Below are 16826 nucleotides of genomic sequence, written 5' to 3'. Positions count from 1 at the left end.
GGGGGGCGGGAGGGCGGGGCCGGGGGGGCGTGGTCTGTGCTTGCGGGGGCGTGGCCAAGGGGGTAGGCGGGGCAGCGCCCCGGGCCGGGGGCGGGCGCTGGGATGGAGGGGAAAAGAGGAGGAAAAGGGAAAAGGGTTGAGCCAGAGAGAGGAGAAAAGGGGACGGGGGGGAAAAGATGCCTCTTGGTCGTGCTGGCGTGCTGGGTGCAGGACATGCCATGGGTGCCCTCCCCAGAGTTGTCTTTGTACGTGAATAAACTGCTTTCTAAGGACCAACATCACAGAATGATAGAATCATAGAACCACAGAGGGGTTTGGGTTGAAGGGACCTTAAAGCCCCCCCAGTGCCACCCCCTGCCCTGGGCAGGGACACCTCCCACCAGACCAGGTTGCTCCAAGCCCCCTCCAACCTGGCCTTGAACCCCTCCAGGGATGGGGCAGCCACAGCTTCTCGGGGCAACCTGGGCCAGGCTCTCACCACCCTCACAGCAAAGAAGTTCTTCCCCACATCTCAGCTCCATCTCCCCTCTTTCAGTGTCAAACCCTTCCCCCTCCTCCTAGGGCTCCCCTCCCTCATCCAGAGTCCCTCCCCAGCTTTCCTGGAGCCCCCCCCCTTTAGGGACTGGAAGGGGCTCCAAGGTCTCCCTGGAGCCTTCTCTTCTCCAGGCTGAACCCCCCCAACTCTCTCAGCCTGTCCCCACAGCAGAGGGGCTCCAGCCCTCCCAGCATCTCCGTGGCCTCCTCTGGCCCTGCTCCAACAGCTCCATGTTCCTCCCCAAGCCCTTCTGGGCAGGGCTGCTCCCCATCCCTCCATCCCCAGCCTGGGCTGGGACCGGGGGCTGCCCCCACCCAGGGGCAGGACCCTGCCCTTGGCCTTGTTGAACCCCGTGAGGGTCACAAGGACCCACTTCTCCAGCCTGTCCAGGTCCCTCTGGATGCCATCCCATCCCCCCCAGTGCGTCACCCCACCGCTCAGCTTGGGGTCATCACCATATCATCATATAGGAACTGCTCCAATTCTTCTCTTAATTCCAAAGTGAACTCCTGCCATTAGATCTACCACTACACCTCATCTTCTTCACTTACTTTTATTTAGGCCTTGACCCTGCAAATATTAATACACGTGGTTAAAATCTAACATATGTGATTTTTAGATTCTTAAGGTAGATTTTTAAGGCCAGGCTGGATGGGGCTTGGAGCAACCTGCTCAAGTGGAGGTGTCCCTGCCCAGGGCAGGGGGGTTGGAACTCCATGATCTCTAAGGTCCCTTCCAACTCTAACCACTCTGTGATTCTATGATCTATGTGCCTATTTCAGGACTGAGAGACAGATCTGCCGTGGAGGCGCCTGCTGGAACAGCCGCGGTGGGAAACGTGCCTGCCGGCTGGAGGTGATCCCAAGGGAAGGTGTGGATTTTGCCAGCAAGACACGTGAAAAAACCAAACAAACAGTTTTATACCGCCCCTGTATACTGCTTATATTCTGTTTACACTATAGGGTTCGGGGAGGGTTTGCCACAGAAAGGCCACCAAAAATTTCACCCAGAACTCAATGGGCAAAAATTCCTGGTTGATGCTTGTTTTTTCACCGTAAGGGCTCCAAGAGAAGGGCTTTGAATGGCCCCACAGTGTGGTAATTAACACCTTGTTGGCTATTAACAAGGAGAAAACACAGCACGACCTCAGAAGTTTCATTTCTCTGTTTTGTCTGGTGGAGGGTAATGAGGTTATAAAGCAATTTTTGTGGCAAATTGTGGCTTCCGGAGACACGACGAGGGCCAGTTCCAAGCCAATTCCCAAGTTTCCCAGCCATCCCCGGAGCACATTCGTTTCCCAGGCAGCCCAGCCCTCTCCAGCCGATTGCCCGGGTACCACTCCTGGAGCAGTGTCCCCCTTCTCTCCTCCAGCTCCACCAAAACCCACTAAAATACAGCTGAATATCCCGGGGCGGCAGCGAGCGGGGCTCACCTCTCCCGGGCAGGCACAGGAACAGGGAGAGCTGCTTCAGTCGGGAAAATAACCGGGGGGGTGCGAGCCCCGGGTTGTTTTACCAGGGCGGGTTTATTCCGCCGGGCAGTAGCTGTCGGTCTCTCCCTGGAGAGCAGCCCTGAGGAGAAGGACTTGGGAATGCTCATGGATGAGAAGCTCAACATGAGCCGGCAATGTGCGCCGGCAGCCCAGAAAGCCAACCCCATCCTGGGCTGCATCAGGAGAAGTGTGTCCAGCAGGTCACGGGAGGTGACTCTACCCTTCTACTCTGCGCTCGTGAGACCCCACCTGGAGCACAGTGTCCAGCGTTGGAGTCCTCAACACAGGAAGGACATGGACCTGTTGGAACGGGTCCAGCGGAGGGCCACGAAGATGATCAGAGGGATGGAGCACCTCCCCTATGAAGACAGGCTGAGAGAGCTGGGGTTGTTCAGCCTGGAGAAGAGAAGGCTCCGGGGAGACCTCACAGCAGCCTTCCAATATCTGAAGGGAGCCTCCAGGAGAGCCGGAGAGGGACTCTTTGTCGGGAGATGTAGTGACAGGACAAGGGGTAATGGTTTTAAATTGGAAGAGGGGAGATTTAGATTAGATATTAGGAGGAAATTCTTTCCTGTGAGGGTGGTGAGGCACTGGAACAGGTTGCCCAGGGAAGCTGTGGATGCCCCATCCCTGGAGGGGTTCAAGGCCAGGCTGGATGGGGCTTGGAGCAACCTGCTCTAGTGGAGGTGTCCCTGCCCAGGGCAGGGGGGTTGGAACTCGATGATCTTTAAGGTCCCTTCCAACTCTAACCATTCTGTGATTCTGTGATTCTATGAATACAGGTATGACCCCTTGCCTGTTCAAACAAGGACAAAAATCAGCATTTGCCTCCTTGTGCACGCACACAAAATCAGTAATTTTTAGGTTTCACAGCCTTTGCTGCTGCTAAAATCCAGACGGGGGATGTAAATAATGAAAAATATCATCATGTTATCCCCCTCTCAGCTTTCCTAAAGGGGAAGAAGCTGCGCATTCAGTGTCCTTCCTCCAGCGGTTTGAGCACTTGCAGGGCAACTGTTTATTGCAATTCATGCTGTCCATATTCAGACCAACGTCTACTTAAAAACATGCCTCTTGAATCACCTTACCATTATTTAGGTTCCAACACAGCAAAAAGACCTTCAGGAGAAGGCTGCCTCTTTGCCTCTTTCAGAGTTTTACAGCGAATCGCCTACGGGGTTTTACCGTTTTGGGCTAACCCGGGTCGGTGATCTCAGCGGGTTACAAAAACCTGAATTTACTTTTAAATCCTAACGCCTGTGAGTAAGACAAAAAACCCTGCCTTTAGTGTTTACATGGTGTTTTCTGTCACCCTGGTTTGCCCACCGGTCATTTCAGAAGTCCCGCAGAATGAAGGAGCAAGGGACGAGGGTGCCAGCTCTGCTCAAACTAACCATGGACGGAGGGCTGGGATGCAGCGGTGGCTCCACGGCTTCTCCTGGCCTTGGCCAGCGGCGAAGCTGCCGAGTTTGCCCGACGTGGTGCTGTGTTGAAGAGCCACCAGCTCCTCGAGACAGCAAAGCTGTCACCCTGATGTCACTTGGCATATCCTCCCCCTCTGCTCTGCCCTGGGGAGGCCACAGCTGGAGCACTGGGACCAGTTCTGGGCTCCCCAGTTCCAGAAGGAGAGGGAACTGCTGGAGAGGGTACAACAGAGGGCTACAAAGATGCTGAGGGGACTAGAACATCTCTCTGCTGAGGAAAGGCTGAGGGACTTGGGTCTGTTGAGTCTGGAGAAGAGCAGAGTGAGGGGGGATCTGATCAACGCCTCTAAATACTTCAAGGGTGGGTGTCAGGAGGATGGGGCCAGTCTTTTTCCAGTGGTGCCCAGGGACAGGCCAAGAGGGAACGGGCACAAACTGGAAGAGGGGAAGCTCCATCTGACCATGAGGAGGACCTTGTTTGCTGTGAGGGTGTCAGAGCCCTGGCAGAGGCTGCCCAGAGAGGTGGTGGAGTCTCCTTCTGTGGAGACATTCCAACCCCCCTGGAGCCGTTCCTGTGGGACGTGCTCTGGGTGACCCTGCTCTGGCAGGGGGTTGGACTGGGTGCTCTCCAGAGGTCCCTGCCAACCCCACAGCATTCTGGGGTTCTGTGATTGTTGACGCTGACAATCGTGGATACGGACAATTCAGACACAATCCAGCCTGCGTAAGCGCCCAACATCTTAAAACTCCTTCTCGCAGGTGGCACTGCAAGGGGACAATAAGAATTCACCCCACTGCTCCTTGTCCCTGCGCTGGTGCAGACCCACTCCTAAAGCCTCAGACCAACCCCCTGTCCCATCCCAGGGTGCTCAGCACCCCTCGGGCTTGCACCCCAGGAATTAGCATGCATTAATTGCATCCTTGTCCTGTCCATGCAAACTCACAGCCTTCGGACTACCAGGCTGCTGAACGCTGCCTCCCTTCTTTATTTTTTTTTCTATGCATTGAGCATGTATTTCCCAACCAAAACTACCTCGTTACCATACACCTTTGAGCTTGAAAAGCTGCCGCGCTTCAACTCAAGTAACTGGATTTACACATCAAGCAGTCGGGACACACTAAATGGGGTTTTGTTGTGTGACCTGCTGTACTGCTGGCGAGGGCTCGCTCCCTGCTTTGAAGCACTGAACCCTGTTCAGAGGAGGTTTTGATTCTGAAGTTTGGTGAAAAAGCATAAAAACCAGAATTTTTGTCAGAAATCCAAGCATTGCTGCAGCAAAGACTTGGGCAGAGTGTGGACACCGGTGTCTGCAGCCCCTCAGGGCAATGAGCATTTCGGGTTTCAGACCCTGAGCCCGGCTCCATGGTTCCGGGAGCGGAGGGAAGAGCCCGAGCCTCGCCGAGGATTGGCAGCGAGACAGGATCCGGCACACGCTCTGCTGGGAGCCTGCACCACCAGAAATAGGATGTCGAGGGTGAAGAATGCTGGGCTCTATTCTTGGCTTAGCAATGAAGTGCGAGCTAGTGCCTAGAACAGACGTTATCTCAGGATCGCCGAGCTACAGCTCTGACAGCAACGCCGAGAAACCCCGAAGGGAGGAGGGGAGAACTCTGCCTTCCTTCTCCCGGAGTCACAGGCTCTTTTCCTACAGATAATTTGTGTCTCGGGCTTTTCCAAACGCTGAGAATTATATTTGGCTGCCCTTTGGGGCGAGTTACAAGGCCTTGTTCAAACAAGAAAGCTCTGAAGCGCAGAGAATATAAACAGCCGTCAGAAGCCAGCCTGGCGAGCGAATGGTTCTTGGCTTGCAGCGTATCGCACGTTCCCCTGGTCTGCAGGGTATTGCTGTTCCTCCTCTCGTCTGGGGAGCATTATCCTGACTGGCAGCGCGAGAGGAAAGGCAGGCTGAACCCAAGCCCAATGCAAAATATCCTGCAAAATCTGGTAGGCCGGTTGCTGCTGAGAGCGCTGATGCAGGAGATAATTATAGATGAAAGTGTAGCAACCGCTGTGGTGGAGGTTGCGAAATGTTCTATTTACTCGGGTTGCTTAGGAGCCGTGCAAAACCCACAGGCTGGCCCCGGCGCAGCAGCGCGCTATCTCCGGCGCAGCTCCGGCGAGGATCAGATCCGCGGCATTCGCGGGCGCTGCAGAACCTCCGTTGCCCAAATATGGCCCAGCAGCAACCAGGCGCTTAAAAGGCTCGAAATTGTGGGCCCTGTGATTAGCCGTTTTGGAGAGAGCGAAAGCGCGGAGGGCCCAGCCCTCCACCCAGAGCTGATTAAATTCTTCTCTTGCAGAAAACACCACTTTGCAGCTTTCTCTGCAGAAACGGGGAGGAGCAGGGGACCAGCACCCTCCCCGCCCCGCCAGGACGGGCCAGATACCCGTCAGGGCTTAAGGTCCTCCCTTGGTTTTGTTTCAAGACAGGCTGAGGAAATGAACCACAACAGCTCTTGTGTTTAGACAACGTTCAACCAAAAATACTCTTGAGGCATGTCCTCAGCTTGTGTAAATTGTCAGGCGGTATCAGAGCGGCGATCAAACGCCAGGCCTTCCCTCAGATATCCTGTGGGTGTTGACACGGCAGCTACAGGCGGTCAGAAGCTGTTTTCCCAACAGCGCGGGGCAGCGATGCCCTGGCGAGGCTAACGATGTAGGACCATCGGGGATTGTGCTAACCAGCATCACCCCCTCGTCTTTTTATGGGGCTGATTGCCTTGACGTGGTGTTTCTTCATGCTTAAGCTGTATCATCTCCTTGCCTGGATTTATTGCACCTCGCTAAACATAGCCGTGGCCCATCCCAGGGTGCAGAGGTGCTACGCAAACACAATTAATTAATTGCAATATTAACTGTTAGGTACTATTATTGTTTCTCATAGGGTCTCATCGTGCTGTATCTAAAGAATTTCTGTTACGATATGCTTCGCTGCTTGTTTGGTATTAATGTTATGTCCAGTCATGATGTCCGTAGCTCTCACAATACGCGCACAGGAGAACAAGCCCTTTAGCCTTCCTGTTCTCGAGGACTTTCTTCATCAGGCAATTTCACCACCCCAATCCTACGAAACGTTGGTGAGGTCTCTACAGAAGTCCGGCGTAAGAGACACCCTGACTTTGGTCCTACTCACAATCTCAGAAAATCCCGATACGTTTTTCTTCCTCGCTAGCCCTGCAGGACAAGTTATCAAAGAACTCAGGTGAAAAAACCCACCAAGCTGACAGCTGGCTCCTGCCAGAAAAAGGGCATGATGATAATATAAGAAAAAATAACCCAAATAAAATATCTCAGACATTTTTTGCCCCGTAATCCTTTGTCCCATAATGAAAATCACCTTGAATCTTATTCCAAGGGGTCTCATATAGCTGATTTCACTGCAACTACACATACACTCCTGGCTTGCCAAGCAGAAGAAAATTTACCGTGAATAAAGAGGATGATGAAAGTACTTGTAGCATCTGACAAGTATCAAAAGAGTAGCTGAAAGACAGATTAACATGGAAACACACACCTTTCCCCTGAACAGGAACCTATCACAGGCACAAAGTCAGCACAGATCCAAGGTCTCCAGTTCTCTCTTCTCAGAGGCCACTTCCAAGAGTCAAACTGCAGGATCAGCAAGTATTGGAACCCTAAAATGAGTTTGAAATTTAACAGTGTGTTGGACATACAGCCAAAGGAGAGGACACAAATTAATCTGTAGTAATGAAAGGCTCTCTCTCTGTATCTAACAGTTAAGAAGGCAGATTCTCCCCTAAAATTATGTGAATCTGAAACAATCCCATTGGTCTTGACAGAATTACCCCCAATTTGTACTTCTGGGTCATGATACAGTCCATCAAGGAAACACGCAGAAACAGGCTCAGCTTTCCCCATCAAATCAGACACCAGAACTTTGGCTCAGCCCCATGAAGAGGCTTTATGGCCGAGCTCACACGGCTGACGTCAGGACTGAGGTTACTGCTCACTGGAGCGAACTCCAGCTTCTCCATCACGTAACTCAGGAGACAAACTTCTCCTCTCTAGGAGGCACGGGGCGCCGGCGGGATGCCGTGAGTCAGTGTAAGGCTGTCTCAGCTGGTGCTGCTGAAGACTCTTCCTCCGTCTTACACTCTTTCTGGTGCCCTAGTGCCCGTCTGCTCCGTGACTGAAACTGGCCCAAACTGACCTAGCAATAAATAAGAAAGAAAAAAAACAAAACCAAAAGTGAATGTGTTTTAGCCAGCCCCTCGGGAAATCTGCCACAAAACTGCTATTTATCACTGATATTTTAACATTTCCTCGATACCACTGTCCTCCCACCCTGAGCGCTAAATAACAGCGAGAAGGAAGCAGCTCCTGCTGCAGAGTTCACATGCCTTAGATCGAACAGAAACGCACACGCTGGGCTCCCGCTTTACCCTTTGCCATTGACATTGGCTCACATCCACCCTGTGCCCAGCCCGGCTCTGCTGACACCCCTCCGGCCCCTCGGCCATGCCGGGGTCAGCCCTCCCTGCCGCTGGCACCGTTCCCAGCCTGCCCGACTCTGCAGGCTGGGCCCAGATGTGGGCACCAAGCCTGGGCAGCGGGCACCGGGCCTGAGCAGTGACACTGGGCCTGGGCAGCGGGCACCGGGCCTGGGCAGCAATACTGGGCCTGGGCAGCAATACTGGGCCTGGGCAGCAGGCACCGGGCCTGGGCAGCAATACTGGGCCTGGGCAGCTGGCACCGGGCCTGGGCAGCAATACTGGGCCTGGGCAGCAGGCACCGGACCCAGACAACAGCACTGAGACTGGGCAGTGACACCGGGCCTGGGCCAGCGGCACTAAGCCTGGGTGGTGGGCACCGGGCCTGGGCGGCAACACCGGGTCTGGGCAGCAGGCTCCAGGCCTGGGCAGTGGGCAGCAGCACCGGGCCCACCCACGGGCACCGGGCCTGGGCAGCGCCACTGGGCCCACCTGTGGGCGCCGGGCCTGGGCGGGCCTGGGCAGCAACGCCGGGCAGCAGCACCGGCTCCACCCGTGGGCACCGGGCCTGGGCAGCAGCACCGGGCCTGGGCAGCAGCACCGGGCCTGGGCAGCGGGCACCGGGCCCACCCGCAGACACTGGGCCTGAGCGGCGACACCGGCGGCGCGGGCCGGGGAGGCCCCGCCCGGGCGAGCCGGGAGCGGAGGGGTGAAGCTCCGGGGAGCGGCAGCCCCCGGCGGGGCGCAGGAGCGGGGCAGGGTGAGGCGGGCTTAACGGCGGCCACGTCCCCCCGCGTCCCGGCCGCCGCCGGGCCCTGCAGGCCGCCCGCCCGTCTACCCCCGAGCAGCGCCGCGGCCGCCATGACACCCGGCGCCGGGCCGCTCTGCGCCGCCGGAGCCGTCTCGATGGTGGGGGCGGCGGGCGCGGGACCTCCGGGCCGCCGGGGGGCGCGGCGCGGCGGGGCGGGGCCGGGGGGCGGCGGGGCCGGGCCGGGCCGCGCCGGGCGGAGCGGGCGCTGCCATGGACGCGCTGTGCCGGGCCGAGTCCCGGCCCCGCCGGCCCGCAGCCGCCTCCCCGCTGCCCTGGGCCCGCTTCTCCGCCTGGCTCGACTGTGTCTGCGTGGTCACCTTCGACCTGGAGCTGGGCCAGGCCATGGAGGTGCGGGCAGGGCCGGGGAGCGTGGCGGGGCTGGGCCCGGGCAGGGCCGGGGGCTGCGGGGAAGAGGGGACCGGCTGGGTGGTGGGGTGGAAAAAGGGGACAGGCAGGGTGATGGGGTGGAAAAAGGGGACAGGCAGGGTGATGGGGGAGGAACGGGGGGACAGGCAGGGTGATGGGGGAGGAACGGGGGGACAGGCAGGGTGATGGGGAGGAAGGGGGACAGGCAGGGTGATGGGGACAAGGGGGGGGAAGGCAGGGTGATGGGAAGAAGGGGGACAGGCAGGGTGATGGGGACAAGGGGGGGGAAGGCAGGGTGATGGGAAGAAGGGGGACAGGCAGGGTGATGGGGAGGAAGGGGGACAGGCAGGGTGATGGGGGGACAAGCAGGATGATGGGGGGGAAGGGACAGGCAAGGTGATGGTGACAAGGGACAGGCATGGTGATGGGGGGACAGGCAGGGTGATGGGGGGAAGGGGAGACAGGCAGGGTGATGAGAAAAAGGAGGGGGAAGGCAGGGTGATGGGAGGAAGGGGGACAGGCAGGGTGATGGGGACAAGGGGGGGGAAGGCAGGGTGATGGGAAGAAGGGGGACAGGCAGGGTGATGGGGACAAGGGGGGGGAAGGCAGGGTGATGGGGACAAGGGGGATGGGCAGGGTGATGGGGAGAAGGGGGCCAGGGTGCAGGGGGAAGGAGCACTGTGTGGGGCTGTGAGCAAGCAGGGGAGGGTGGGGACAGAGCAGAGACGGGGCGTGAGGGGTGATGGGGCCAGGGCACTGGGGTGAATGGAGACTGGGAGCTGGCAGGGTGGGATGGGCAGTTGGGAGAGATCAGGATAAGGGTTCTCCAGTCCTGGAGAAGAACCCTGTGTGTGGGAAGACAGGGCAGAATTGATGCTGGGTTCAGGTGGGGGGGTGCAGGTGGGGGGCAGCTGGGCTGTCTCCTGGCATGAGGTTGTGTGCCGGGGGGTGCAGTGTGTGTGCAAGGCAGGAGTGGGCAGGGGGGCTCAGGGGCCAGGCAGGGCAGCGCCTGGGTGTGCAGGGACAAGAGGAGCCAGGGCACACCGGGATGCTGGTGTGTGTATAGAATCATTGAATGGTTTGGGTTGAAGGGAGATTAAACCCCCCCCAGTGCCACCCCCTGCCCTGGGCAGGGACACCTCCCACCAGAGCAGGTTGCTCCAAGCCCCCTCCAACCTGGCCTTGAACCCCTCCAGGGATGGGGCAGCCACAGCTTCTCTGGGCAACCTGGGCCAGGCTCTCACCACCCTCACACCAAAGAACTTCTTCCCCACATCTCAGCTCCATCTCCCCTCTTTCAGTGTCAAACCCTTCCCCCTCCTCCTGTGGCTCCCCTCCCTCATCCAGAGTCCCTCCCCAGCTTTCCTGGACCCCCCCCCTTGAGGGACTGGAAGGGGCTCCAAGGTCTCCCCGGAGCCTTCTTTTCTCCAGGCTGAACTCCCCCAACTCTCTCAGCCTGTCCCCACAGCAGAGGGGCTCCATTGGGAGCAGGGGGTAGGGGTGACTCTCGCTCAGAAATAAGGGTCTGATGTGTGGGGTCAGCAGGCGCTAAGGGGGGGCTGAGGAGGGTGTCACAGGGAAGGAGTGGGGGAGCGATGGGAAGATAATGAGGTGCATTTGAGCGGGGGGCTGAGGCTGCTCCATCGGGGGCTTCCCAGGAGGTCTGACATGCCTGTGGGGGTCTCTGGGGGCCCAGAGAGGATGAACGGGGAGTGAAAGGGCTGGAATGGTTTATCCCTATTCCCTGGAAGGCTGTGGTGGTTGCTTCCGAGAGGATTTGAAAGGAGTTGGGCACCTGAGGCTTGTGGCGGGACTGACGGCGAGAGCTGGTCGGTGTTCTGAGCCAATGACACAGAAGGGACCACGTATGTCTGGATTATGCTGACCCTCGGGCATTATCTCAAATTCCTCGGCATTTGTTGTGTAACAGTGGGAAGTTCTCCTGACTTTGCCTTTGTGTAAGGAGGTTAAGGCTGGTTTTCAGAGGGTTGAGACTTTCCATTTTTAAAGTCATGCTGAAGCCTCTGGAGGGAGTGGAAAGCGGCAGAGATGGAGTTATAGCTTATTGCCACTCTGCTCTCTGAAACACTTGACTGTTTCTTTCCATGAAACCTGAAAAGAAATAAAAAGCAATGTGCTGTAGACCTAAGTTTCACCTGCTCTATCCTCATTCCTGCAAAACCAGACATGAAATACCCTGGAAAGGATATGAATACTGGGATAATAATTAGCATTTACAATTTAATGCTTCAGTGGTGTGTTTTAATATGGAGCTAGAAAGGTGCTTTCTTACCGGTTCTGTTACCTGTCTGGCATTACAAGGAGGGGACTTTGGGATCGGGGTGTGCAGTTAATATGGTTTGTTAATCCCCGGAAGGGTATTTTTCTTCATGTTCTCCCTTTTCTTCCTTTGCCTATGTAAGTATTGATGAGAAAAATGTTTCTCAAGTGGCATAAATGACCGAGGGGACCGGGACCGGCTCAGCAGCTGGGGTGGGGGATGGCACAACTGTCACTCGTCCTTTGGTTGTGGATTCTCTGAGCGAAGGGTCTGGGCAAGGACCAGGGCTCTGCTGGGTGAGACCCCCTGAAAGGCAGCCAGGTGGAGGAGAAGCTGCCTGATAAAGATCCCACATTCTGTTCTTGTTGGGCTTGAGAAAATAAAATAGCTCAAGCTGTTACTGTCGTCTAAAAAAGGGTCAATGTCCCTATTGCCAGCAGTCAAACGGTGTCATTATCTTCCTGCGCATTCCCTATTTCCATCTGTTGCCTTGGTTGGTTTAGATTGGGTCCAGATCCTGCGGCTTCCCTCCAAGCAGGCTGGTTTCTCCAGCCGAGAAGAGGGAGTTTTTCTGATTCGGGCTCCCGATTGCAAGTTTATGGGTTAAAAAAAAAAGGTATCTATGGCACCCAGCCCTGTGGGACTTCGGTCCTGGCTGAGTCTGCAGGGGAAGCTTGCCATCGGCGTTACCAGATCGGTGTAGCTGCCCGAGATTAGATCTTGCCGGAGCTCTCTGTGGTTTTGTGGACGTACCTACATCCCTCTGAAGAGTGATTTATGCGCCGAGGCTGCTCGCACACCCGAGGATTGCACAGCGCCAGGCTGCACACACTTGGAGCGACTCGCGCCGCCTCACACGCTCGCAGCAAAGTGAGTCAGAAGGAAGGGAAACCCCCCGTTCTGGAGGCTGCACCGTTGTTTTGCATCGTCTCTGTAAATCGGCGTGTGAAGGTGCAGACGTCCCCCCTCCAGCCTTAGGAAGTCCCCGGCAGTTCTGCTTCAGGAGCAGCCCTGTCCCAGCCAGGGTTTCTGTGCTGAGACCATCATCCTGTGCTGGAGATCGCTTTTTCTTGAATACGGGATTCTTTCCAGATAAAACATCTCTTTCCTTCCCTCGCTGCCCAAATTTACTCATCGTTGAAGCCTGCTTGGTGCCTGTTGTCTGTCCGTCAGCGACGCCGAATAGACAGACAGAGTTACCCCTGGAACGGGACAGGTTCTGCGGATACAACCTCGCAGCCAAGAGCTTGGTCAGGCTCCGCTCGGGTTTCTGAGTGTTGCTTGACCTGTGTCCTGTGGAGTCGTCTCACAGCATGGATACACCATCAGCCTGAAATTCCGCGAGTCCCAGCTCTGCTGCTATTTAAATGTATGGCAGAAAAGGTGGTACAAAGCAAAACAGAGGTTAATGCAGAAATTGGGTCTAATTACCGTTTCTGACTCAGCCACCGGTTTACGTTTCTTCAAACAGTCAACTACCGACGGCAAAAATCCCCGGGAGAGAGGACGCGTTTCTGGGACGATCTCTCCTGCAGGACCAGCCCTCCCCGCCAGCCCTTTGCCATCCGACTCCGACTGCTCCGCTGCCGCTGCCATAGAAACGCTGAAATCCGGTCCCCCTGGCTCTGAAATCTCCCTTTTCACCACGGCGCCGGCTCCTCCCTCCCCCCAGCCTTCCCAAACACAGGCACTTTGTGAAGCTGGGTGACTTCAGCCCCACCAGGAGCGGGTTTTTGGGCTGTTGTCTGTGTTGCTGTGACAGCGGCGGAGCGCGGGGCACCCCGGCCCGTGCCGACAGCAAGGATCCGCTTTCAGCGCCGTGCGTCGCCTCCGCACCCGTTAATCCATCAGTGTTGATGGGAGAGAGCTACGCCACGAGTTATGACATAACTTGAACCCTTTGGGGCTACTTCTGACACATCCAGGGACTTTTACAAATAAAAGGGTCCTTTTTGTTTACTGTCCTTTTGCTTTTGAAAAGTTCTAGCCGGTCGGATTCTTACTGCTTTAGATCAGGGTTTTAATCTTGTAAATATTGGGTGATTCCCTCCCCGCCCCGAGCGCAGAAGCACATGTGGGAGTGTGAAACTGAAGGGGAAGCAAGGGTGCAGAAGATAAGGCCTATTTTTCAAAATCATGGTGTCTGAATTGTTGGGTCCATCAGTGTTTCTGTGCTCAGACAGGAGCTTTTGGGCCCGATTTGGTTTTTTTTTCCTCTTTTTTTTTTTCCGCCCAAAGTGCTGAGCACACGTCTCCAAAGTGAAACAAAAGCTTTAGCATATCTTAGACCTTGACCCAAAAGCAGCTCGGAGCCGTCAGTGTCCACTCCTGGGCCGATTTACTGGCAGAGAGACGCCCAGAAAAGGCAGCAGGAGGATGAGAAACCCGTTTTGACTCAGGAACCGAGGGCTGGATGATGAGCAGGCGCTGCAGAGAGCACCGTGCCGGGACATTCCCGAGCTTCTCCATGAATCAGCGTCAGGTGCCCAGGTCTCCGTTCCCGCTCTCTCCATCGTTACGTGGGGATTAACAACACGAATGTCGGTAGGATCATTAAATTAGTCATAGCCGCGGTAATTTATTCCGTTGCCTCACGCAAGCGGAGAAGTGTGTCCGCTCCCGCGGCGCCGCTCAAACGCAGCCCCTCGTGCTGCGCTCTCCAGAAAGCCTCCCCGTGCCGCCTCCTCACCGTAGCTTATCCGTGATAACTTTGTTCCCGTGTTTTTGTGGCTTCTCATCCTTCAGAGGAGCTTTCAAACGGAGGCTGAATCAGCCTAATTTTCTGCTCGTTAATTTGGCTGGCTCTCCGGAGCTGATGAGGTGACCTTGCCGAGGCAGCGGCGGGGAGCTGCCGGAGCGCGGCGAGCTCGCCTGGGTGAGCTTCCAGCCCCCTGGCCCGCTGCCACCCCGGCTGCTCATGGGCTTGTAAGGAGAGCCGAGCTCCTGATGGGAGCACGGGGTGACTCGCAGGCTGACCCCGAGCGGAGTCACCGCCCGGGAGCTGCACAAGGCGGAGGAGCACCATCCCCTTTTCCCCACGTCACACCGTGTAGGTTCACTCTCGTCCACTGATGTAAATCCACCCGCAATTCCTGCCTTTCCCGGTGCTGCGCAGGCTGTGTCGATTGCTTCTCCGGGTTTGTGAGCAGGTTCTGTCCTGTGCCCGGTGACCCACGAAGCTCGTTAGCGCTGTAGCCGTGGTGTTTCCCACTCCTTGGTGGGAGGGTTCCCGCGGTGGGTCCTGCCGCTGGGTCTTGCTGGTGGTTCTGCCCCTCCATTCCCGCACCGAGTTCTCTTTTATGGGCTTAGAAACGGGGTTATCAGCGTTTACAGAGTTCAGCAGCAAAGCCAGAGTCTTAAACCAGGAGCTTTATCATTCCTGACAGCTCTCTCTTATCGGAGAGGCTGGGTGATGGATGGGGTGTAGCACAGTTCGGCTGTCACCGGGATGCTGACACAGCACGAGGCTCCCAGCCCGTGCCAGCCCCACCTCTTTCCCTACAAAATAAACCTTGGCTTCTCTTTCTAACAACAGACCGGAGCGGGGAGGCTAAACCAGAGCTCCGAATCCTGGAATCATAGAATGGTTAGAGTTGGAAGGGACCTTAAAGATCATGGTGTTCCACCCCCCTGCCCCGGGCAGGGACACCTCCCACCAGAGCAGGTTGCTCCAAGCCCCCTCCAGCCTGGCCTTGAACCCCTCCAGGGATGGGGCAGCCACAGCTTCTCTGGGCAACCTGGGCCAGGCTCTCACCACCCTCACAGCAAAGAAGTTCTTTCTGGTATCTAATCCTGTCGGACTCCTCCTGCTGCCCATGGTCTGCCTTTTGGTCACCGAGAACAGCATCTCTGGCTGAGCTCAGGGCTCTTAAATAAAGCTTTTCAGCCTGGAGGCTGGGATATATTCCCGAGTCTGTGCCTAACACCAGCCGTGTCTTGTTCCGTGTACACAGAATATGGTGTTTTCTGATCTCTTCATACAGCTGGAAAACTTTGTCCAGGCTCTCGTCGTCTCACCCTTTCCTGTGCCCTTGAGGACAGGGACCTTGCCCTGCCTGGATCTTTGCAGAATGATGCTGCAAAGGTGGTTTCCCAGCCCCGGCTGTTAACGCTCTCTGTGCCATCCTCCGGCGATGACTCCTTCCGTACCTCATCACGTGGTGCACAGCTTCATTTTAAAGCCATTTTAAAGTTCTTAGTCTGTCCCTACCGCCCCTCTTCTCATCTCATTGCTGGGAAATCTGGTTTTATGCCTCAGCAGTTCACGAGGCCAGCCTTCCTCCCTCCTTGTTGTGAGGGACTTTTTAGCAAGATTTTAAAAAAATCCGGATAAAAAGTGGCCCTCCTCCAAACAGCAATTAGAAATACACAAAGTCCAAAACTTTTCTATATAGGACATTATTCCGGACAATTTATAAACTTGCATTTAGGTGCAGAATTGAATAGGCTTGGAGCTTGGAGAGTAGGTATATGTTAACGGGATTTCAGGCAGCATCGGGAGGGTCCTCTCCCGCCTGCGTTAGAGAAAACAGAGGTTTGCACATCAGGAATCCGTACAGAGAGGATGGCAGCGGGGTGGTGGGGCTGTTTGTTCACCAAAATATCGACTCTCAAGTTAAAATCTAAGTAAAATGTAAACCATTCCGTCTGTCTGCAGGTCTGCTAGAATAAATACGGATTCTGCGGCGGCTCCGGTGCAGCGGGCTGCTGACAGTCAGACTTTGAACGGGGAGAGGGACCTTCTTTTAGGATTTATTTTTTGGGAAAAATAAGGCAGTTACTTTGTGAAGCAAAGCGTATGGGTCTGTGGAGAAGCTGTGGGGAAACAGTGACTGACTTAGCGGCTCTTGCCTCCTTTGCAGCTGGTGTACCCTTACGACTTCAGACTGACGGAGAAAGAGGTAAGAACTATTTTTTTTTTCTTTTTTTCCCCCCCTGGTTTTAAAGATACCCAGCAGCGGCGATGGAGGTTTTCTTACCGCGTGCTTTTGTTTCTTGCAGAAAACGAGTATCTGCTACTTGTCCTTCCCGGACTCCTACTCAGGTAGGTGGCATCTGCCGGCCTTGCCTGCAGCCCGCGGGGCGGTTCGTGGCCGTAGGGAAAGAAACGGGCTCCTGCGGGAGAGGGTGAGTCAGCGGCGCTGATGCGGCAGAGACCGACGGCTCTGTCTCCCAGAGCCCTGACACCGAGGAGCGCCCAGCCCTTAGGTCTGAACAAAGAGACTTCTTGTCCTTCTGATTCCTCTCCGGATATAGAATCGGCGATCTGGTGGGTGACGGGACGAGGTCTTTAACGAGCTTGTGCACGCTCACGCCTCGCCCGTGCCAACAAAATACAAAAAAGCAGTCACGAGGGGTAGGTTCCCTGAGGTTTGCAGCTGCCGACTGTCAGCAGTTCTGGGAGTGAAGCGCTCAGTGAAGAGAAATAGATGGGGAGAGGGTGCTTTCGCAGCAGAAGTGTTCCC

The 16826-nt window shown here is 56.0% G+C and overlaps 1 protein-coding gene across 1 annotated transcript in view; it reads left to right on the top strand.

The window, feature by feature from the left end:
• Positions 1 to 8924: 8924 nt before the first annotated feature.
• Positions 8925 to 16826, top strand: part of DENND6B (DENN domain containing 6B) — a 28314-nt gene continuing 20412 nt past the window's right edge. The window contains exons 1-3 of the mRNA XM_074168125.1: positions 8925 to 9062; positions 16224 to 16262; positions 16363 to 16405. Of these exons, the coding sequence (XP_074024226.1) occupies positions 8925 to 9062; positions 16224 to 16262; positions 16363 to 16405 (220 nt within the window). The remainder of the gene's footprint in view (positions 9063 to 16223; positions 16263 to 16362; positions 16406 to 16826) is intronic.

This window comes from Numenius arquata, chromosome 2 (assembly GCF_964106895.1).
Source record: "Numenius arquata chromosome 2, bNumArq3.hap1.1, whole genome shotgun sequence".
NCBI classification, from domain to species: Eukaryota; Metazoa; Chordata; class Aves; order Charadriiformes; family Scolopacidae; genus Numenius; species Numenius arquata.
The sequence above is the reverse complement of the archived record's forward strand: the minus strand, read 5'-3'. Positions and strand labels throughout refer to the sequence as shown.